Source organism: Uranotaenia lowii, chromosome 3 (genome assembly GCF_029784155.1).
Source record: "Uranotaenia lowii strain MFRU-FL chromosome 3, ASM2978415v1, whole genome shotgun sequence".
NCBI lineage: Eukaryota > Metazoa > Arthropoda > Insecta > Diptera > Culicidae > Uranotaenia > Uranotaenia lowii.
Genome location: NC_073693.1, coordinates 298,006,984 through 298,031,628, shown reverse-complemented (window position 1 = coordinate 298,031,628; position 24,645 = coordinate 298,006,984). Strand labels below are relative to the sequence as shown.

At 31.1% G+C, this 24,645-nt stretch overlaps 1 protein-coding gene across 4 annotated transcripts in view; it reads left to right on the top strand.

The window, feature by feature from the left end:
- LOC129754912 (uncharacterized) overlaps positions 1-24,645 on the top strand; it is a 286,153-nt gene that overhangs the window by 155,283 nt on the left and 106,225 nt on the right. For all 4 annotated transcript variants that reach the window (XM_055751177.1, XM_055751175.1, XM_055751173.1 and 1 more), the window contains one exon: positions 8,134-9,895. In XM_055751177.1, the coding sequence (XP_055607152.1) occupies positions 9,124-9,895 (772 nt within the window). In that variant the 5' untranslated portion in view covers positions 8,134-9,123. The remainder of the gene's footprint in view (positions 1-8,133; positions 9,896-24,645) is intronic.

Sequence of the window (24,645 nt, the reverse complement as noted above, 5' to 3'; positions counted from 1 at the left end):
GAACAGATACCGTACTAGAGTATTGTCTTTGAAGGCGCGGTGTCGTTTTGCGCCTCAACTCACGCCAAATGGAACAATTTGTTACGCGACAAGAAAAGAAATTTCCAACGGATGGCGCACACGAATAGTTTTTAGTTAGACAGACGTCGTAGTAGCCCGTCGTTTATGGCGGCAAAGTCTACTAGGATCAGAGAGAGACAATAAGTAGCAATTGTCACTAATGATCGTTCAGTCATGTAAATTACAGAGCCAGGCTGTGTTTTCGTAAGGTAGGTAGGGCGCGATATAAATTCCCAAACCCTCCAGACCACCCTCTTCTTCCTCCCATTGAGATAACTAGTCATGGGACTCTGACAGTTAGTCGTTCGGGGAGGCACGCGCGTGCACAATTTTGATGACCATTGACGTTGCAGGCCATGTAAATATGCAGTGCGCAACGTGTCGAGCCAAACTGTGACACGCTCATGTGACCGGTAGAAGTTGGTAGGAAAATCAGTGTAATCAGTGTTTGGAGTATGTCGTATCGGATTTCCCGAAAAGCTTCCGTTCGGAATTTGCGTAGCTGAAAAGTTCAAGGTTCGCTTTAGAGTAAGCATTCCAGATTGCCCGGATTTATCCAAAGAAATAATTTTGAACCACTACGGATACTAGGTTTTTAAGAAAAATTATTTTTTTTCGTGAAATTAAACATTTAGCTTTCAATATGATTTGAATACTGCTTTTCTCGAAATTTAAATTCAAAGTAGGTATTTTTCTAACTTTCCCTGGATTATATCTGGAGTTATATCTGGATTGAACTCAGATTTTACCGGTTTAGGATTGAAAATTTTGTAACCAAATGCCCGTAATTGGTTTTTTCGAAAAAATGCCCAGTCCTGATCAGTGCTTAAAAATGTGAAATGTTTAGTTCAGACTTAGGCGAAATAATGTTCTAGAAAATTTCACCGATATTTTGCAGCAATATTCATCCCTCCAAATAGAGTGTTGATAAAAATGAGTAGATATGTTTATTTTTAGTAAATAAAATCTTATACGAAAGCAGACGAAGTTTCAAAGATACCTTTCGAATTCCGAAATTTTATCTACAACTTTGTTCACTCCGCATTGACGTTCAGATCTCAAAATGGGTTCATACTAAGGTTTGAGTTTCCGATTTTTCCAACAGAAACGAACATTGTTTTGCTGAATTTAGGTTTTAAAGAAGAACTTGATTAATTGTGTTGGTGAATAATCACATATGTTATGTTCCAAAAAAACACACACACAAAATGAATTAAACATTAAAACAAAATTGCATATGAAAAAAAAATTAAACAACTTAAAACTAATGAAATTTTCAAATTTTCAAAAAAATCACAATATTTATTCAGATGATTCAAATTGAAACATTGGAAGGCCCTGAAAGTAGCTTGACAAAAGAATAGAAAAAAAAATATGAAAAGTGAAAATGAAAAATAAACTAAGGGGAAAAATTATAACATAAAGATTTTTTTAAACAAAACAGAAAAATTGAAAAAAAATGGGAGATGATGAGGAAGTGCAGTAAAAAAGTAAAACTTAAAATTCAAATACAGGGAGAATTTTTCTGACTGATAAAAATTTCGAAACAGATTGAGAAACATTTTGAAGTTGAAAAATTTGGTGATAGGATAAGCAAAAAATCGGTGAAAAGTTAAGAGAAAAAAACTTGAAAAATATGGAGCAAAAATTTGAGAGAAATTAAAAATTGAAAAATATAAAAAAAAGAAAAGGAGATTATAAAAAAAAAAAAAAATAAGAATAGGAAATAATGGTAGAATACAAAAATTAGTAAATTAGTAAAAGTTGAAGTAAAAATTGAAAAAAAAAATTACAAAATACAAAGAAAATTAAACAAGACATTAAATAAAAGAATGAAAAAAAATAAATAAATAAAATAAATAAAAAATAAATAAAAAATAAATAAAAAATAAATAAAAAATAAATAAAAAATAAATAAAAAATAAATAAAAAAGATATAAAAAATAAATAAAAAATAAATAAAAAATAAATAAAAAATAAATAAAAAATAAATAAAAAATAAATAAAAAATAAATAAAAAATAAATAAAAAATAAATAAAAAATAAATAAAAAATAAATAAAAAATAAATAAAAAATAAATAAAAATAAATAAAAAATAAATGAAAAATAAATAAAAAATAAATAAAAAATGAATAAAAAATAAATAAAAAATAAATAAAAAATAAATAAAAAATAAATAAAAAATAAATAAAAAATAAATAAAAAATAAATCAAAAATAAATCAAAAATAAATCAAAAATAAATAAAAAATAAATCAAAAATAAATAAAAAATAAATAAAAAATAAACAAAAAAATAAATAAAAAATAAATAAAAAAATAAATAAAAAATAAATAAAAAATAATTAAAAAATAAATAAAAAATAAATAAAAAATTAATAAAAAATTAATAAAAAATAAATAAAAAATAAAAAAAAATTAATTAAAAAATAAATAAAAAATAAATAAGAAATCAATAAAAAATTAATAAAAAATAAATAAAAATTAATTAAAAAATAAAAAAATAAATAAAAAATAAATAAAAAAAAAATTAAAAAAAATTAAAAAAAAAAAAATAATAAAAAATAAAAAAAAAATAAAAAATAAAAAAAAAATAAAAAATAAAAAAAAAATAAAAAATAAATAAAAAAAAAAATAAAAAAAAAATAAAAAAAAAAAATAAAAAAATAAAAAAAAAAAATAAAAAATAATTTAAAAAAAATAAAAAAAAAATTAAAAAAACAAAAAAAAATAAAAAACAAAAAAAAAAAATAAAAAATAAAAAATAAAAAATAAAAAAAAATAATAAAAAAAAAATAAAAATATAAATAATAAAAAATAAAAATAAATAAATTAAGAATAAAAAAAAATTAAAAAAATTAAAAAAAAAAATTAAAATCACAAAAATTAAAGACGCAAAAAACATAACTGAAAAATACTCCTGAATCAAAGCAACTGAATCAAAGCAATCAATCAACCAAGTAGGCTCACAACACAACAGAATAAAAAATACAAATAGGAAAAAAAACTAAAAAAAAAACAAAATAAATTAAAGGTAAATAAAATTGAGAAGAAAAAATAGTGGAAAAAAGCTGGCGAAAAAAAAATCAAAATAAAGAAAATAACATTATTAATATGTAAGAAAAATAGAAAAATAGTTAAAATATATCAAATGAAGATAATTGAAAGAAATAAGAAAAGTAGTAATGCGAATGCAAAAAAAAAATAATAAAAAATCACAAAATTGAAAAGAAATAAAAAAACCGAAAACGTAAAATATGAAAAAAAGGAAACGAAAAAAATGAATAAAACTAAGAAAGAAATCAATAAAAAATTAGAAAAAAATTAAAAACTAAAAAATAAATAATGATGGAAAAAAAAATTAAAAAAGTGAAAAACTAAAAAATAAATAATGATAAAAAAAAATGATGCAAAATGAAAGATCTGAAAACAAAAATAAAAACTGGAAAGTGAAAAAGAATACATAAAGGAAACAATAATTGAAAAGAGACAAGGAAAAAAACTACAAAATGAATAAAATAACATAAACAAATATAAATAAGATGAGGAAAGTGAAAAATGGGGAAACTCATTAGTCGAATGAAAAAAAATAAATCGTGAAATGGAAAAAATACAAAATAAATTGAAAAATAAAATATGGAAACGGGGATGAAAGTAATGAAAAAGGCAAAACATGAAATAAAAAAGGATGAAAGAAGATGAAAAATAAGGACACAAATTGAACGAAGAAGAATAAAAATAAGGTGAAGAAAGAGGAACATTATAAAAATGGAAAAAATATAAATAGAAGAAAGAATATAAAAAGCTGAAAAAATATAAAAAGAACCAAACATATAAAAAAGGAGAAAAAAATTAAAAGAATAAAAAATATAAAAACAAGAAAAAATATAAAAAGAAGAAAAAATATAAAAAGAAGGAAACATTTGAAAAGATGGGAAAATATAAAAAGAAGTAAAAAATATAAAAAGTAGAAAAAATATCAATAAATAAAAAAAATATAAAAAGAAGAAAAATGAAGAAAAATAGAAAAATATTAAAAAAACAACATATGAAAAAAGAAAAAAATATAAATAGAAGCATTAATAAAATAAGTAAGGGAAATATTAAAAAAACATGATTAAAAGAAAAAATATAAAAACATTCAAAATATTAAAAGAAGAAAAATATAAAAATAAGAAAAAATATAAAAAGAAGAAAATATATTAAATAAAGAATAAATATAAAAAGAAGAAAACCTACAAAAAGCAGAAAAAAATATAAAAAGATGAAAAAAATAAATTGAGAAGAAAAAATTACAAAACAAAAGAAAAAAAAGATGAAAAGCAAAAAAAAATAAGAAAAAGTAAAAAAAAGAAGAAAAATATAAAAAGAAGAAAAACCAAAAGAAAAGAAAAGAAAAGATAAAAATAGATATAATAGAAGAAAAAAATTGAAAAGAAGAAAACATTTTTAAAGAGGAAAAAATATTAAGAAAAGAAAACATGAAAAGAAAGAAAACATTTGAAGAAGAAAAAATATAAAAATAAGAAGAAATAGAAAAAGTAAAAAAATATAAAAAAGATTAAAAATATACTAAATGAAGAAAAAAAATAACATGATAAAATTAAAAACAGATGAAAAATATAAGAAAAGGAAAAACATTTAAAAAGAAAAAAAAATTATAAAAGAAGTAAAAGAGGTAAAAATTTTAAAGAAAAAAAAATAAAAAGGAGAAAAAAAACATAAAACAAAGAGGAAAAATATTGAAAGAAAAAATTAGAAGAAGAAAAAATAGAAATATTAAAGAATAGAACGAAGTTGAAAAAAGATAGAAGAAGCAATATGGAGAAGAAAAAAAATAGAAAAAAAAGAAAATAAAAAAAAAAAGATAAAACAAAATACACATTAAAAAATTTAAAAAAAATGTAAAAAGAAGAAAAAACTTTAAAAAGAATCAAAATTGAAAATGAAATATGAGAAAATCAAATGAAGAAAAAAATGAAAAGAAGAAATAATTTGAAAGAAAGAAAAAGGGAACTAAAACTAAAACAAGAAATAAAAGGAGAAAAAAAAATTAAAAATGGAAAATTAGAGAAGAAAGTAAAGGAGAAAAAATTGAAAGGAGAAAAATAATAAGAAGAAAATTAAAAAAAGAAATTTAAATCGAAAAAAAAAGAAATGGAACAACAAAAACTGGAACTGGACAAAAAAAATGAAAATAGAATTTACAGTGTTAAAAGTTTTAAAACGGAAAATAAAAAGAATTCAAAGTTTTAAAAAGGAAATTAAAAGAAAAACAATTAGCAAAATAAAATTATAATGGATACAAACAAATAAGGAAAAAATCAAAGAAACGAATTTTATGACAAAATGGAAAAAGAAAAGAAAAAAATGAAAAGGATGATTTAAACTAAACAAAGGGAAAAGTATGAAAAATATGGTAAGCAGAATAAATGAAAAAGGAAGAATAAATAAAATTAAGATTAGGAAACAAATATTAAAAACGTGATAAAAATGCTGAAGAATGAAAAAAAAACAGAATAAAATATTAAAAAAAGAAAAAAATGTTAAGACGAAAAAAATATGCTGAGGAAAATAAATTAAAACGGATAAAATTAAAAAGAAAAACTAATCAAAGTATCGAAAAATAGTGAAAATTAAAACAGAGAAAAAGAATTAAAAATGGAAGTAGAAGATTTTATGTTTTTAAGCAACTTAAAACATTTCAACATCGGAATGAAAAAAGAATAGAAACTACAAAAAAAAGACACGAAAAATAGAAAAAAAAATGGAATTAAAAGAAATTTAAATAAAAAAAAAACAAAAACGGAAAAAACAAATAAACTAAGGGAAAATTATAAAAAAAAAACAATTGAAAATGGGAATTGATTAAAAAAATATAAAGCCAAATTCTGAAAATTAAGCTTTATTAAACAAATATAAAAAATAGGGTAGAAAAATAAATGATCAACATAACAGGAAAAAAAATATATCGAACAGAAATTAAGAAAGAAAGAAATTTAAAAATGGAGAAAAAATAAAAAATGTGAAAAAGTAAACAACCAATAAAGAAAAAAACAATATAAAATGAGAAAAAAATCTGATTAGGCTTGAAAACATGTTAAAGATAACATAAAACGACTTCAATTTATTTTATGAGAAATTGCTCAATAATATACTACACACATCTACAAAGATGGAAAAATGCTGTCATGAAGAAAAGTGATCCAAAAAAACTAAGGGAAAAGCAGTGAAGCACAACTAAAATTATCAAAAAATACATGAAAACTGAAAAATTAGCTTTAATATGAAAAACTTCTGTTGGAGGAAACAAACAAAAAATGAGTTCAATTGATAAGTGTTGATCATAAAGATTTTGATTATGAAAACAGTATAAAAATTTCTAAAAAAAATTTTTTAATTTCAGAAAAAGGAATTAAAAGGGGTGGAATAATGAAAAAATGTGAAATAAAAAAATGTTTAAGGTGAATCATTTAAAAGTGATTATCTTAAAAACAATTATATAAAAAACAGAAAAACAAAAACAAAATGAATAAAACGAATTACAAAAATACGGAAGTAAAAAAAAACATTTGTTATTGGAAGCAGAATAAAAGTATCGATAAAAAACATTGAATATTTGCAGGTGATGATATTAGACTGATATAAAAAAGAGTGACAGTAAAGAAAAATTAAATCGAGAACAAAACCAAACAAAGAAAAACGAAATTAAACTTACTAAAGAAAACATAAAAATCAGAGAAAACAGAAAACTCCTAAGAAGTAAGATAAAAAAATTCATTATGTATTTTTTTAATTCACTTTTTTTTTAACACAATCAGAATAAAAAAGTCTAAAATAATCCAATAAAATATCTCGAAAGTTCTGGTCCAAAAAAATTAGGGTTTTGTAAATACGAGTAAAATCCAAGGAACAAAAAAATTAGTTAAGAGAATAATGAAAAAAATAAGTAAAAATAAAAGACTAACAAATGAAAAATAAAAATCAAATTAGACCAAAATTCATTTAAGTTAATTTTATTTTAATATTTCTAGAAAATTAAAATGTAGTGCAGAGTATAAGAAAAAATTCAAACGCAGGAGTTTACGGCTTATTGTAGTAATTAACAATTGTTGTTGTTTATTTTATTCAGCTTTCCTTGTAGAATTTTATAGATTGACTTCAGACGATCTCACGTTTTGATAGATCCCTGGCTAGGAGGATTCGATTCCAAGAACTGACCTTTAGCCTACGTCCCTCAATTAAATTTTTGACAGCTGGAATTAAATTCTAACCACATGCCGCCACAGTTAGTGGAATTTGATCACGTCATAACCTTAGCTTAAATCAATGCAGGCAGGTGTTCATCTGTTCTGTTGATTAACATGTATTTAGTGCTCCAAGCAGGAGGTCAAAGTCCAATTTTTAAACTCCAATTTAAACGTTTTTAACGCAAAGCTAATGAAGCTTCGTTAGAAGGTTCGAAACAAAAAAAAACAATTTATCTGTTGACTTTGCCACTTTGAGGCGACAAAAGACACCCCAACACGATGCGGTTACCTTCAACCAAAGATACTCTCAATTTTAAAAGCTTAAGCCAGTGGAAGAAAAAAACAAACTAGTACTGGTACCTACAAATAAATAACTTTGGCCGAAGGCTATAGGCGAAGAAACTAAAATGTTTCCCAACCAATGAAGCCGATAGATTTCTCTAGTAACAAGCTACGTTCGATTGGTTTTAGTTTTAAAACCCACATGCTGCCGAGGTTAAGCCACACACTTTAAATCAATCGACTTGGTTAAAAAAAAAATAAAGAGACGAAGAAGGAAAAAAATAACAACTCGATAAAGCCATTGAACATGACCTGCTGCTGCAGCAGCAGCAGGTTTCGATTTCGCATCAAATCATCGCCATCATCATCGTCAGAAGACTTTTAATGGAAATAATAAAATAGCATCCAAGTGACCTGTTGCGGGTTGCTTAGACCAACTGGTGTGTTTGTCAATAAACTAGCTTTAGATAACCAATGTCTTTCTTGTGTTTTCTACTTTGACTAACGTTCTTTTCTTTGTTTGTTTCTTCTCTGTTTCTCAGATGGGAGCTTTACCGCGAAACGCACCTAACTGTGGCTTAATTTGACGCGAGACACCTGAACTGAACCAACTCTGAAGGAGGCCGACCTCTGTGTGCTGATCTACTACTAGCTAGTTACTAGCTTTCTAAGGCAAAACCTCACTGAGCCGGGTCTTAAGAGAGGTCCATAGCAGCGAAACGCAATCGAGTTCAAGGCATCCTTGGATCGGTTCGGTTCTGTTTGGATTGATTGAACCGTTCCGTTTGCAAGTTCGAGAACAAACAGTTGGCAGGATCGCCAATTGAGCACTATCTCGAACGAACGGCGCCAAAGGGCTAGCTGAAGAATTTTAACTACGCTCCTCAAATCAGTGTGAAACCGGTGTGTAATTGCGAATCGCGCTAAGGGAGAAGACGAAGGAAAACTAAACGGAAGTGTGGGTAGATTTTTTTTAATTTGAGGTTCCAAAAGTGTGCGTGTAGCTGGTGCTTGATTGATATACATCGCTAGTGATACGCGTAATTAAATTTGCGGTGCTTGTGAGCTGAAGAAGTAAAAAAAAGGGTAAATCACTTCGATTGCTGCCGGCAGGTTTGTGTTTGTGTGTGCATTTCGAGCAACAGTTTGTACCTTCTGCGAGTTACGTAAGGGTTTTTGGGGGGCAGACTCTAGACGAGAACTGCTAATTTCCGTTGGATAATTTTCCATTCCGAAAGAAGAAAACGTGCATGAATTCGAAGCAGACCTCATACTGTACGTGTACCGTAGACCGTACTAATTTACACTACAGTCAATTTTCGGATTCGTTCCACCGTCGGTGAAGTGTATATGTATGATTTCACTCGAGTGCCCTTCGTATGCCGCTGCCAATCCGAGAACCATGTAATTTTGTCACCAAACATCGGACGAATCTAGGCAAGCTTTGCTTAGCCCGAGAGTGAGATAACAAAAAGCAATTTCCGCTTTCCATTTCCTAGAAACGAGAAAAGCAAATCCGAGCAGGCCTTGAAATGGCCTCCGGTAATAGAGCGCCTTCTAGCGCAGGTGGCGCCGAAAACCAACAACAGTCCGAAGAATCCGGCAGGGACGAAGTTGATTTCGTGCTAAAGGTTCCCACCTCGACACTCGATTCTGACGCGTGTGTAAGCTGCAACAAAAACCAAAAAGCGGGACCACTAAATAACAACAATTGTCCCCACATCAACATCCCGAAACAACCCACCCTGGACAAGTTCAACATCTTCCATCTGAGAAGACGACCCAAAAGTGATCCCGGAACCGGAACGATCGCCAAACATGCTCAACAAAAGTCGCAAGACTCTATCCCAACTGTTCCGGTTCCGGTTCCTCAAAACCCAGCCGATCTAGCTCGGAACAAGAAGAAATCCCGCTTCGTCAAATCCGCTTCCATCGCCCGAATATTCGGCAACAACTACAATACCAAAAAGTACGAACAGGACAGTGGCGCCCTCCTCAAGCTGCAACAGTTCAAGCGAAACTTTATGAACAGTGAAAAATTCCACAAAAAGGATCCCTCGGAACAACAAATCCAAACCCCTCAAACCCAAGATCCAAACCGAATTGGGGATGGGTGTTATGTGAATGAGGGTGGAATGGGGGCTGGGGGTGTTGGGGATCCGGCCGGGTCCAAGGCGATTTGGTCCATTACCCGCGGGCTGGGGAGGTTGTTGAGGAGGCATAGTCACAGCATCGATATCAGTCGGCCGGATCCGGAGTTTAAGGTTTCGTACCTGGGGAATGTGCTGACCGGATGGGCGAAAGGTGAGTTGAATTCTATTTTTAAATTTTATATTTATCTTTGTCATATTGAAGTATTGGAATGAAAAAAAATGACACAATACCTCAATAATTGACTAAAAATTTTAAATTCTTAATCTTTAAATTCTGAATTTCGGCGCCAAAAAATGTCATCAATTCGTTACATTCATCATTGGACAAATGATCAAAGTCCAAACAGATATTTTTCATTAGTGTTTCATGACTTTACGTGAAAAGATTTTTCCTGAAATTTAAATAAAAATGTAGGTTTATAATTTTCATTTTGAAGTCCAACTTCATAATAAATTTGATTTTTAAACCTTGGTTTCCTTTGTGCGTAAAATTACTAAACAACATAACTTTATGAACCTGCTCAATAAAACTAAAGTGAATTTTGATGGTTTAAGGTTAAAAAAATTAATAACGGTAACAAAATTTCTCTCGTTAGAATTGATACTCCGCTTAAGCCATTTGGAAGTAATATTTGTGTCGTTTTTTGAAGAATAAATCAGGATTTATCTGTTGCTGTTGAAGTATCGTTCAGGCCCAGGACTTTCTTGTGATGAATTTTGTAAATTTTACATCTATGTGTAGACTATCGAGAAAATATTTTAAAGAAAACTCGCCTTTGCATAAAATGAGTGTTTGTATATTTAGTTTCATTGAACCGTACCACTTAACTAAAACAAGGCTACAACATCCACATTTTAATGAGATGCCAGGAACTTAAAAGCTGATTTGGACCAACTTTGTGCGCTGAACCCTTCTATGATTTTTTTTTTACAGCTCTCGTTTTTCACAGCTCTTGTTCAAGGGAAAACTTAAGAAAAAATCTGTATTTGTTTTAATAGTTATCGTTCCTCAATTTTAACAACAATTTTTTTTAATCCTTCTTTCAATACTTTAAAGCAAATTTCTACCAAACATAATTCATTAGGCACTGAAGAATGTTTGCGATTGATTTAGACTAACAATTTTTTTCGAAGTGTAAAATCTGTAAAAATGACAAAAAATTTCCAATAAAAACAACTTTTCCAAAACAAAAAACAAGGAATCAATTTTGAATGTTACCTTTTTTTGCTTGTCTTTTATTTTCTCTAACACATACAGTACCGTTCATAATTGTATAGAAATTGGAAGCAAGCGCACTGTCACTTCGACTTTGAACTTCCATAACTTTTCACTCTGATGTTTTTTTTTGATCAAATTTTTTACGTTAAATAGATCAACTATCACACTATTAAAACACAAAATTTTAGCTTTCTGGAGTTTGTGTGGCCTGAGAAACAGTAATTCTACGGAAATCGGACTTTTTGGACTTTTCTCATTCAAACTGCAATATCTCTGAAACTACGCTACATTTTTTATTGAAATTTTGCACAGTGATTTTTGAAATATGAAGCTAGCATGTCTGAAGTTTTCGAAAAGTTCTATCGATGAGATCAAAAATTACGCGAGGTGCAATATTTCAGGAATGGATCTAGAAATGCGATTTCTATAGAATTTTGGACGAATGTTTCCATAGGAAAATTATATTCTCTGTTTAACAACCTTTAAATATATTTCAACCGAAAAATCACTACAATATCGCGAGATTCTGATTTCAAAACACAAATGGACCATTTATTCCATTTTTTCTTTTTTTCATTGCTTTTGCCAGACATTTTTTGTCTGATTGGTGGAGGAAATAATATTGTTCTCATAAATCGTCCAAAATTCTATAGAAATCGCATTTCAAGGTTCATGCCTGAAATATTGCACCTCGCGTAGCTTTTGATCTCATCGATAAAACTTTTCGAAAATTTAAGACATGCTAGCTTCATATTTCAGCAATCACTGTGCCAAATTTCAATAAAAAATGTAGCGTAGTTCCAGAGATATTGCAGTTTGAATGAAAAAAGTCCAAAAAGTCCGATTTTCGTAAAATTACTGTTTCTCAGGCCACACAAACTCCAGAAAGCTCAAATTTTGTGATATGATAGTGTGATAGTTGATCTATCTAACGCAATAAATTTTATCTAAAAATATCATCAGAGTAAAAAGTTATGGAAGTTCAAAGTCGAAGTGACAGTGCGCTTGCTTCCAATTTCTATACAATTATAAACGGTACTGTATATATATGTTTAAGTACTCCTTAATTTTTCACTGTGAGATATATAATTTTTCATACATCATATTTCATATTTTAATTATTATGAAATTGTTTGGGGGCAAATTGAAGCACTGTTGAAACATTCCAGTTATAATAACTAGGAATGCTGTGATAAGAGTGAAAATCCAGCTTTCGGTTACACATAATACCCAATTAAACGTTCTAATAGAAACTTAAAGTTTGTAATAAGGAGTGTATTCGAAAAAAAATGCAACACTTTGTTTTGTAAATAACTTTTGAATGCATGAATGGAAATTAATAAAATTTTCAGCGAAGTTGGTTTGGTAATATAATGTGTACTTGTGGAATTTTTTGTGATGATCTGTCAAGTAGTTTTTGAGATAGCGTCCAATGAAGAATTTTTTCGATTTTAATTTTTGGACAACATGTGTGCCATCTATAATGCATACTGTGCACCTCCTTTTTTCAAATCAAGGCTATTTTTGTTTACGTTTACTGTTTCCTGAAGCTTGACCTTCAAAATATAATAACTCAAAAGTTTGGAATCTGTTCGAAGTTATATCAAATTTAACCAATTGTCCTCCTTCGACACAAAACAAAATAGTTGACTTTTTATCACTCCACCACCGTTTTTGCATAATGGCACTATTCCAGATTTAACTTAAACGGAGTATAAACTTTGTGGGACCCATTGAAGTGCTTTGCAAAGAAAACGGTCGCATTTGGAGTCAATCGTTATGGAAGACTGAGTATTTAATTTGCAGTTTCTACGGATCGTTAGCCTCCTCAAATACAAGACATCAAATTTTTCAATTTATCTCCGGGAATTACAGGCGAGACTTGTAAACAATTAATTTTTAGATGGAATCCTGCCAGGCGACCGCTAAAGAGGCCGTTTCGCTGTCCATTATATTTTTTTTTTTCAAAATATCTCCCCACAAGATGTGCGAATATTTTTCGTACGATTTGACCACCGTATTTTGTTTATTTTACCAGTGGATAGCTTTTACCTTGTTTAAATAATTTCAGGCCTATTTAAAAGGCAGCTAGACGAACCAGTCAGATAAAATCGAGTTTTTTATCACTTTGAAGAGAGATAAGAGTATTTTTTTTATTACTTCCTATATTTATAATTTCGGATTAAGCTTGAAAAAACCTCTAACTTTCCCCTCAATTCATGGAATCAATGATCTTCACTTTTAATCAAATTTTAGCTCACTATTGGACTCTCTTAGACTTCTTAAACAATTTACCATATGAATTTTGGTCAAATTGTTGATTTGCAGCTGTTTTAGGGTCTCCCACTGGAACTTGTCTAGATTTTTCTTGATTCTGTTGAAATAAATGGGTTTTTTTTGAATATGTCTTTATTTGTATCAATTCATCATTACATTTATATTACATTATTACATTAAATTAGGTGTTCAGCTCAATAATGAACTGTTCAGAGCCCTATAGTTAACTACATATTAAAATTTTTTTTATAAGAGTTAAATTTGCTTAGCGCAATTAAGTATTTAATGTAGGAGAACATCCTGTAACGGCAAAAATATTTTAAACTTAAAACTAAACACTATCCTAAAATTAAACTAATTATAAAGAGAACGAATCTCTGCGATGGAAGACTGCATCGATTTTCCTCTGAAGTTGGAGATTATTTTGTTGGCTATCTCTTCGATCGATTCAATGCCTGCAATCCGATGAAGATCTTCGGTGCTGTGCCAAGGTTGAAGCCGCAAAATCATTTTCAGAACCTTGTTCAGAATCCTCTGGATGGCTTTCTTCCTCGTCGCGCAGCAGCTAGACCAAATCGGAACTGCATACATTATCGCTGGTCGGAAAACTTGTTTATATATCAGCATCTTATTCCTCAGGCAGAGGCGGGATTTCCTGTTGATGAGAGAATAAAGAGATTTAGTGTATTTATTACATTTAGATTGAATATCTTCAATGTGATTTTTAAAAGTAAGATTCCGATCAAGTGTTAGTCCCAAGTACTTCACGTGATCAGACCATTCTAATGAAACCCCATTAAAAGTTATGGAATAATTTTCATTAGGTTTTAAGAATTGAGCTCTTGGCTTATGGGGAAATAAAATAAGTTGAGTTTTGGAAGCGTTAGGAGAAATTTTCCACATTTTCAAGTAATTCAAAAAGGAATTTAAATTTTGGTGCAATCTACTGCGTACCACCCGTAAATTTCGACCTTTGGCTGAAAGCAAAGTATCATCAGCAAATAATCTTCTACCTTTTCCTTCTGGTACATCAGGAAGATCAGAAGTAAAAATATTGTATAAGATTGGCCCAAGTATACTACCCTGAGGGACACCAGCTCTAATGGGTGTCCTTTCAGAGCATGAATTTTGATAGCTTACTTGTAAGGTTCGGCTAGTCAAATAATTTTGAATAATTTTGGTGAGATATACAGGAAAATCAAATCGAGCTAATTTAGCTACTAAACTTTTGTGCCAAACACTGTCAAATGCTTTTTCAATATCAAGAAGAGCAACACCAGTTGAATAACCTTCAGATTTGCTAGCGTTAATCATATTAGTTACACTCAAAAGTTGATGTGTAGTAGAATGTCCATGACGAAAACCAAATTGTTCATCAGGGAAAATAGAATTCTGATTAATGTGAATCATCATTCTATTTAAAATAACTCTCTCAAATAGTTTACTTAAAGAAGGGAGCAAACTAATTGGTCGATAACTTGAAGGCTCTGAAGCACTTTTCCAGGTTTTAAAATTGGAGTTACTTTGGAATTTTTCCATTTATTTGGAAAATAAGCCAAGTGAAAACATTTATTGAAGATTTTACTAAAAAATTTAAAGTGCTTTCAGGCAACTTTTTAATAAGAATATAGAAAATCCCATCTTCCCCTGGGGCTTTCATATTTTTAAATTTTTTGCAAATCAATTTAAGTTCATCAATATTTGTCTCATAAGAACTTTCAAATACATTTTGTTTAGTAAGAATATCATCAAATTCAAGGGAAATTTGAGCATCAATTGGACTTACAACGTTTAAATTAAAATCATGAGCAGACTCAAATTGTTGGGCTAATTTTTGAGCTTTTTCTGCATTCGTTAAAAGAAGTTTATCCCCGTCTTTCAAAGTAGGAATTTGCTTCTGGGGCTTTTTCAGAATTTTAGTTAATTTCCAAAATGGCTTTGAGTAGGGTTTTATGTCCTCTACTGCTTTGGCAAAATTTTCATTACGAATGAAATTTAAACGACGTTTGATCTCTTTTTGAAGGTCGCAATAAATAAATTTCAAATAAGGATCCCTAGTACGTTGATATTGGCGTCGACGAATGTTTTTCAGTCGTATCAAAAACTGAAGATCATCATCAATTAAAGGTTGATTAAATTTATGTTTAACTTTGGGTATTGAAGCGGCTTTAGCATTGACTATTGAAGTTGTCAAATTTTCTACAGCCAAATCAATATCTTCAATTGAATTCAGTGGAACGCTTACATCTAAATTACGTTCAATAAAATTCCTATATCGCTCCCAGTCAGCTTTTTGAAAGTTAAAAGTTGATTTTAAAGGGTTTTCAATGGGACTTTGGGATAAAGAAAAAGTTACTGGAAGGTGGTCTGAATCGAGGTCCGCATGAGTAACTAATTGACTACAATGCTCGCCTAAATCCGTTAGAACCAAATCAATTGTGGAAGGATTTCTAATCGAAGAGAAACAAGTATGCCCATTAGGATATTCAACAGTGTAATAACCTGCAGAGCAGTCATTAAATAAAATATTCCCATTTGAATTTGATGAAATATTATTCCAAGATCGGTGTTTTGCATTAAAGTCACCAATAATAAAAAATTTAGATTTGTTTCTGGTGAGTTTTTGTAAATCTTCCTTTACAAAATTTTTCTGTTCACCGCTACATTGAAAAGGCAAATATGCGGCAATAATTATAATTTTCCCCATAGAAGTTTCTAATTCAATTCCAATTGTTTCTAAGACTTTTGTATTGAAAGATGGAAGAAGTCTAAATTTGAGACGACTTTTGATGACAATAGCTACACCCCCACCTTGTCGATCAAGTCGATCATTTCGCAAAATTTTAAAGAAAGCATTGCTTTTCAAGTTATTGTCTGGCTTTAAAAAAGTTTCAGTGATGGCAGCAATATGTATGTTTTGAGTTTTCAAAAATAAAAAGAATTCATCTTGGTTAGCCAGCAAAGATCTAGCATTCCAATTCATAATATTTAAACATCTATTTGGGTCCATGAGGGAATCGTAAATTCATAATAATTTTGTTAGCATAATTAAAAGAAGTTTGGAAAACTTCAAACATTGAATTTGCTTTCAACATAAGTTGCATCATTTCCATTAAATTTTGATGCAGAAATTTTAATTTTTCCTCAGTAATCTCTCCCAAATCAACAAAATTGTTAGGATCAGAAAATGAAGGAGAAGAACAAGTATTTGAATTTCGGAGATTTTCCCAAGCCTTTGCATGAACGTTGAGACTTGGTTTTTTCCCATTTGTATTAGTTAAACCTGAAGAGGGCAACCCACTTTCAACCACCTCTGAGAACGATAAACAACGAGTCTAGGGCGCAGAATCAGCACAGGTAACATTAAAATCACTTCGGGTATTACCCAGCCGTGATTCCAATGTAGGCCGGGGCTGACCGCGAACAGGCAGGTTGTTTGCCGGCCCAAGGTGTGAAGACGAAAAAGAGGAAGGGGAAGAAGAAACTTTTCTGGAAACTTTGGGATTTTTCCTAGAAGCAATAGTTTTTGCCCTGATGGGACAGTCTAGAGAATTCGAGGAATGATTACCTGCACAATTCGCACACTTGAAAAATTCTGTATGTGGTTTATCACCATTAAAAAGGCATTTAGATTTTTCATGATCGAATGAGCCGCAAAGCATGCATCTGGCATTCATTCTACAATTTTTAGTGCCGTGACAAAAAGCTTAACAACGACGACATTGCGTAATATTTTGAAGGAAATTGGTTGAAGATTTTCGAAAAGGTTCGAATTTGACTCGACAATGAAACATAAGACGAGCCTTTTCAAGAATTTGCAAATTATGAACTTGATCCTTTTTAAAATGGATCAAATACAGCTCAGGAGCAAAACCAACACTACTGATATTATTCGTGTTGGTTCTTTTCCTCATTTGAATTACTTGAATCGGAGAAAACCCTAACAAAGAATTTAATTCAGTTGTGATCTCATCCGGTGATTGATCGCCGGTGAGACCACGGAGTACAACTTTAAAAGGACGATCACTTCTAGTATCGTACGTAAAAAAATGATGTTTTTTATTATTCAAATAATTCAAATTTTTTTGAAAATCTTTAAAAGATTCCGCCAAAATACGAGCAGTTCCCCTTCGACCGATCTGAAAAGAAATCTTCACATCCTTGACGGAAGTGACGATTTCTTTTCGAAAGGCATTGAAGTCAGGAATCGTGACCGTAATTGGTGGAACCTTTTCGTTTTTAAGAGTATAAGAAGAAGAAGGTTTCTTAGTACTCTTATCAGAATTAAATATTGGAATTTTCAACTTTTTTGGGCGATGGACCTGAATTAGGTTCGGCAATCCGTTTTCTTCCGGCCCTTGAACCGGCCGATGACTTCCCCATGCTGGAAAGAAAAGAGAAAAATATGAATAAAAGAAAATAAAAATAATTTTAGCACTGAAAAATGCTAATTGAAAAACAGGTAAGGAAAAAATAAATAATGTGAAAATGTTCCTGCAGGTACACAGCAACGATACGATGCTCCGGCGTACGTGTTGACGGCTCAACGGTACAGATGGAAGTGGGAAAAAATGGGGTTAATGATCTTCAGTATTGGACGCTATCTCAATAACCACTTGACAGATTGTCACCAAATTTTGTACACGTACACATTACATTATTAGGTATCTTCACTGAAAATTCCATCAATTGTCATCCATGCATTCAAAAGTCAAAACAAAGTGTTGAATTTTTTCGAATACACTCCTTAATTGTTCAACCTCTGTAAACAAAGCCTAATTCAGCTTAATTTCTTTAAAACATTGAAAGTCATCGTCCGCATGATTATCAGTGGAGCTCTCGAATATTAATACAGCTCCATTGATCCGAAAATATCACCTACAACATTAGAGAAACACCCGTCAACCACCCAAAATAACGACCACGAGCAGACAGACGGGTACAACACCGCTGACAGCACTTGACCGTGGTGGTCCAAAACCACATCACATGGCCCGAGGGGTCCTCGTCTATGACTATTTCTGTAATCTCGTTCCCCCGAAGTCTTTCTCATGTGGTCTCGGTCGTCCGTCATTACAACACAATAATGTAGATAATGCGTGGAAAGTGAGAGTGAGTGCGCAAAAAACGGGGAGGGGAGGTCTCCCCCAGGTTTTCATTAGCGACAACGTTTGATTTGTTGTGGCATTTCTTCATCGATTTTCATCTCCCGAGCTGCGGTGTGGCGCCCCCCAGTTGATTATATGATGAGATGAGATGCCCTGATGCTGATGATGCTGCATTGTTTGTTTGCCTGCTAGCGAGGCAACACACAATATGTTAAATGTTTGTTGTTTGCAAATCGTTAGGCCCGGACCAGACCAGGTGAGACTGATAGCTTCTCACTCCGTATGATGCCTTGCATTGTGCGAACGAGAGGAAAAGCGATACTTGGGAATGAAAAACGGTACAGACAAAAAAAAATGACTGCCCATTTGTTGGGGTTTGGCCGGAATGGAATATATGGTTGCACCGAACTGGGACACATATGCCCCGAATGGCGATTGTCACCGGCTGGCCAGTTAAGGTAGATACTGTTGACGAACCTAATTGAAACAGTTTTTGTTTTTTCGCAATTTATCTGCGCTAGAGCGTTTCAAAATTATTTTGTCGATCATACGTCGATTTTAATTAAAAAATATCACAGTTGTCAGTTTTTCCTTCCAGAAAATTTCTGTATCTACATTTTTGTCCTACTTATTTTATCACTCTTTGAATTGGTTAAGGTTAAAAATACCATAGAACAAAAAAATTCATTATGAAAAAAATCCAATTCCAAATCTTTTGAACCATTCTCAGCAGACCCCCGAAAAACCGAGCGCCCTTTTGTTCGACAATAACCATTGTAATCGAATGAGCCAACCCGAGTCAATCGTATTTCACATTTCGATTCGGTGAATTATTGTAGGTATTGTTTCAGCCAAAGGCCTGAACGTCCTACCTGACTAATGGATTTGGGCGCGTATGTGAAGAAATCGATTCGGTACGGCACACGAACGACGACAATTGTCGACGATAAGTATCTTGATTGGTCGCTTGCTCGGCGTCGTTGTCATCAGTATGGTTTCGTTTAGTTGGATGGTGCAATACTAGGTCAATTGACTTACGACGGATGACAGAGCTCGGGGAGCTATCACAATTGCACCTGCGATTTTGGGCTCCATAATTCACGTCTGCAGAGCTACTGATACACACTTTGCATAGGAATTTGGACATCCCGATTGGCAGAAACTTTGGTGCTTTTGTATTGAGTTGGTTTCGAAAGCACGGTCCGCAAAATCAAAACTGCATTTGGCAAACTGCATCATCGTATTTTGAAAACCGATCATATACATTTTAAAGATTGGCACAAAAAACTCACGTGTGCAAAAATTCAGCTCAATCGGATTTGATTTAGGCGTGCCTCATAGCGTGCAAAATTTCGGTTTTTTGACTCTTGAGTTATATTTTCAACAATTATGGTTGAAAATGTTTTAGATTTGAACGTTTTCCAAAGGTCTGTCTGAAAAATTTAGTTCAGTGTTTTTTTTTATATGATACTTCCTGCATTCCCCATAAAATTCAATTGAAATCACTGCTGAGTGCCTAGCGAGGTGTTGCATTGCTTCTTTTCATGCAATACCTCGCTAGGCACCCAGCAGTGATGTCAATTGAATTTATTGTTTTTCAATGCCAAAAGAAATGTCCCCATTCAACACCCCATAACATTTTTTGTCTTATAAGGTACGGTAAGGAGTTAAAACCTTCGACGAAGTTGTTTGGCGGAAAATTTCCTTTAGAGAATTTCTGAATTGGTACACAAACTATTAAATAGCAGACTCGGTTCCACAGAAGAAACGAAAATGATGTTGATATTTCAGAACAAAATATTCAATTTTCCCATACATACCAACAAGTTCAAATTTAGTCATGCAAATGTTACTTAAAAATTCTGATAAAAATCATGGATGAGTTTCGAAACAGAACGAAAATTTTTAGACCCCAGGGTTGGAGAAATTAAAAAATGACCCCAAAACGACTCACTCAAGTAATGCACAGCGTATTACGCGAGAGGATTCGAGACTCGAGATTCGAGATTCAATTCATCTTGCGTAATGCACAGTAAACGAAAATTACCGAGTTCGGTAATTTCTCTACCGAAATCCTAACATGTGTAAATTGTTAAACTGTTCAGTAATTTTTTCGGTAAAAAATAAACGAACATCGGTAAATGAAGAATAGATTTACCGATGTTCGTTTTTTTTACCGAAAAAATTACCGAACAGTTTAACGATTTACACATGTTAGGATTTCGGTAAAAAAATAACCGAACTCGGTAATTTTCGTTTACTGTGTACGTTGTGCATCGTAAGTTGGAATTACCGAACATTTTACGATTGTTGGTAAAAATTGAAGAAAATTTTGCAGTTTTCGATAAATATTACCGGCATTTCGGTAATAAATCCTTAAATATTTTGGCAAGACAACTGATATTTCGGTAAAAATACCGATATTTCGGAATAAAAACCACCGGTTGTTCGGTAAAATCACTGATTACTGGGTAAATATTATCAAATTAAAAAAAAATCCGTTAATGTACTGGTTTTCGGTAATAATTACAGGAATGTCGGTAAAATCTACTGGTTGTTCGGTAAATATTACCGTACTTTTACAGCTTTTCCGTAAAAAAATCACGGTATTTCGGTAATACATAAACACAAATATTTCAATAATTACACTAGTTTACACAATTTTTAAAAATATGTGAACTTTATTGGCTGACCTATATATTTAATGTGAAATCGGACGCTGAACCTGAAAATGAGATTAAAAAAAAACCTCAGTAGAACAGTTTGTGAGTTATGCTCTAAATATGAAATTTTGAAAAAAATTAAAAAGTAGATTCAAATATCTCGGAATGCGAACATTAATTCGAAATTTCTTTTTTGCATTTTAAAGGTGAATAAAGTTGCTATCGATTATCACAACTTCATTTTTGCATATGTTCAACAGTATTGTTGATAGAACATATCATGAAAAACGCATGTTTTAGAGAAAATTGGTTTCAGCCAAAGTTTAAAACACGAAGGTAGCATTAAAAAAATCTGATTTTTTTGTACTTGACCATAAATTCAAAGCAAAGATTTCAAGAGGTTATTTATCAAAATCGGTTGAAAATTTAAGAAGTTATGGTTACTTTTCCATAACAGTAATTTTTGCATTTTTGAATAATTTAACGAAGCCTGGCTTACTTATCATAGTATAAGATGAATTGAACGTAGTAAATCTCACCCGCTCAAAGTCAAAATTAATTATTAGCTTACTAGAAGGACACATGCCAAATTTTGGAACGTTCTGACCATGTGAATAGTATTTTAAGGTATCGTGCTCGGGATGAACAAAAAATACAGGTTTTTTAATAAAAACTTTTTCTCCGATTCAGCCGATTGCTTTATTGACTAACTTTATTAAAGCTTCAATTGAAACAAATATTTCACTCGACGACTGCAACCCAATTGGACTTAAAGCGAAAAAGTTATTGCTGTTCAAAAATTATATTTTAGCTGAAAATTGTCGTTGTTGTTAGAACACGCAATGAGTACTTTTTACGAATTGCTTTTAGTATGAGAATTTCCGGCTTTTACTTTTTTGTTTCAATTTCAATCGTGGTGCAGTCTTCAAGTGAAATATTTGTCTCCCCTTAGGCTTTTGGAAAATTATTCATAAAAAGCAATCGGTAGATGAAGAAAAAAGTTATTAATGAAAATCCAGTATTTTTTATTCCTCTCGAGCAAAATACCTTTAAATCCTATATTCACGTTTGAGACTCAAGCAACCCTTCCCCATGATAAGATCGTTCTGAAATTTGGCATGTGACCTTCTGGTAAGATAATAATTAATTTTGACTATGAGCGAGTGAGACTTACCATATGGGGATTTTTTTTTATTATCTGACAATTTGCGCCGGGGGTCTTCAGATTTTCCCCAAAATTGAAAATTTGGTTCATTTTTGCGACTTAAAAACACTTGTATTTTTTCAGATTTCTAACATTTTTATTTTTTGAGTTAGCTTCGGTTAGATTTTTTTGCAAATAAAAAATAACCATTTTTCAAAGCTACATAACTCTGTTGTTTCTCAACGGAAATTATAAAATAGCACATCAAAATGCATTGAAATTTTATCAGCTTTCCAAATAGATTAGTTGAAAAAAATTAAATGATGACCTTCAACATGAAAAGTTGTAAATAAACTTTAAATGGCGTCTAAAAGTACCGTCTGCACCACCGAATATTTTGCAAAAAATACCATTGTATAGCTCGATTCATGATGCAACTTTCATCTGAAGACACCAAAGTGGGCCATTAACACCTTGAAGAGTTATGAAAGAAATAATGACAATAAATCTCTTTATTTGCATCGAAAACAAACAATGGTCGAACAACTGCACTCACATATGGAGAAAGCAAGCACTTCTAACAACATGGAAACAAAAGAACTTACCAAAGCAGGTAAAAAACACAACTTTTTCGTGCTTTGTAGAGTGTTTGTAGCAAAACTGACTTTAAATTTTAACCAAAATTCTGAGTATCGTATTGTTTATGTGATATATGTAACTAATAATGGGAATGTTGCTTTTACAACCTGGTCATATACTATACCTATATAACTTATTAATTTTTCGATCAAAGATCATTGTGAAGCATAATCAATGCCAATAGTAGAAGGTTCAGTCCCTGTGTTAAGGATCACAATAATGTGATTAAAAAAATGAAATATAGACGTGCTTTACATAGCTTTTATATCGGGAGCTAAGCACTGGACACCAAAATTCTTTCCCATTGATCAAAAAAGTATGAGAAAGTGGCACAAATGTTGTATAAATAATCAAAGAGCTCAGTATGGCCAGCCCAGGCTGTAAAATGATGAAAATATGATACTTTTACCGTATTTTCTACATTCGCCCAGTTTTGAGGTTTACCATACTAGAACGAACATAATTCGTCGTCAGTGTTTTGCTACCTCGATCGCTCACACACGAATCTTCAGTGTTCCACCGTCCATTTTAAATCAAATCTGAGGGATTACGGATGCAAAACTTAGCGCATAAACTTCTAAAAATGACAGTAAAATGTGCATAACTTGTTGTGACCTGGTGCAAAACTGGGTATAAACGAATACGTTATTAGATTTTTGGATATAACATGAAGTCAGTTAAGCTGCAACAATCTACCGCCCTTTCTTTCATAACAGTCTCATATACAAAAATAAGCAAGCGAGACAATCAGCTTTTTCTGTTTTGGAATATATTTTCAAATTGTGACCACCACTTTCAGCATAAACGAAAATCGTTTCTAGGTTGTCATAATAAATCGTTAGACCTGAAATTTTCGAAATTGGGTTATTGGTAAGGTCGAGATCACCATTTTTATTCATTATGGGACTGTTAATCGACCATATTTGAAACCTTTTTCGAATCTACTAGCATAACAGTCCCATACAAAATATATTTTTCTCACTAAGCTACTTTCTAAGACTTAAATTTGATCATTTTTGAACTTCTAAATGCAATTGTCAAAAAAGAAACATACCTTTGCCAAAAAATATCATGAATTCCACATTGTAAGTTTAATCTTTTTTACGATTTTTGATTGCATCCGATAGTTTTTCGCTCAAGAAGTCATTCCTAAGAAAGTCAGACCTGCCTTCGAAAACTAGTGTGCATCATTCGACATCAAGTGAGTTAAAAAAATGTTTAAATGATTCAAAGCAATAAACCAAAGATTATTTCACCGAAAGAAACATTGAAAAGTAACCAAATCCGTGGTATTTTACATATGGGACTGTTATTCAGGTATATTTCATATAGGACAGCTACGAATGCATATTTTTTTCGAAATTTCTAGAACAAAACCTCTTTTTTTAGTCTTTTATGTTGAAGCCTTATGTTGACCTAAAATGACGAAAATTCATATGGGACTGTTATGCGAGTAGGGGCAGTCTGAAAAGGACGAAAAAATTGTGTTTTTACCTGCATTGATGAGTTCTTTTGTTTCCATGTTGTTAGAAGTGCTTGATATCTCCATATGTGAGTGCAGTTGTTCGACCATTGTTTGTTTTCGATGCAAATAAAGAGATTTATTGTCATTATTTCTTTCATAACTCTTCAAGGTGTTAATGGCCCACTTTGGTGTCTTCAGATGAAAGTTGCATCATGAATCGAGCTATACAATGGTATTTTTTGCAAAATATTCGGTGGTGCAGACGGTACTTTTAGACGCCATTTAAAGTTTATTTACAACTTTTCATGTTGAAGGTCATCATTTAATTTTTTTCAACTATTCTATTTGGAAAGCTGATAAAATTTCAATGCATTTTGATGTGCTAT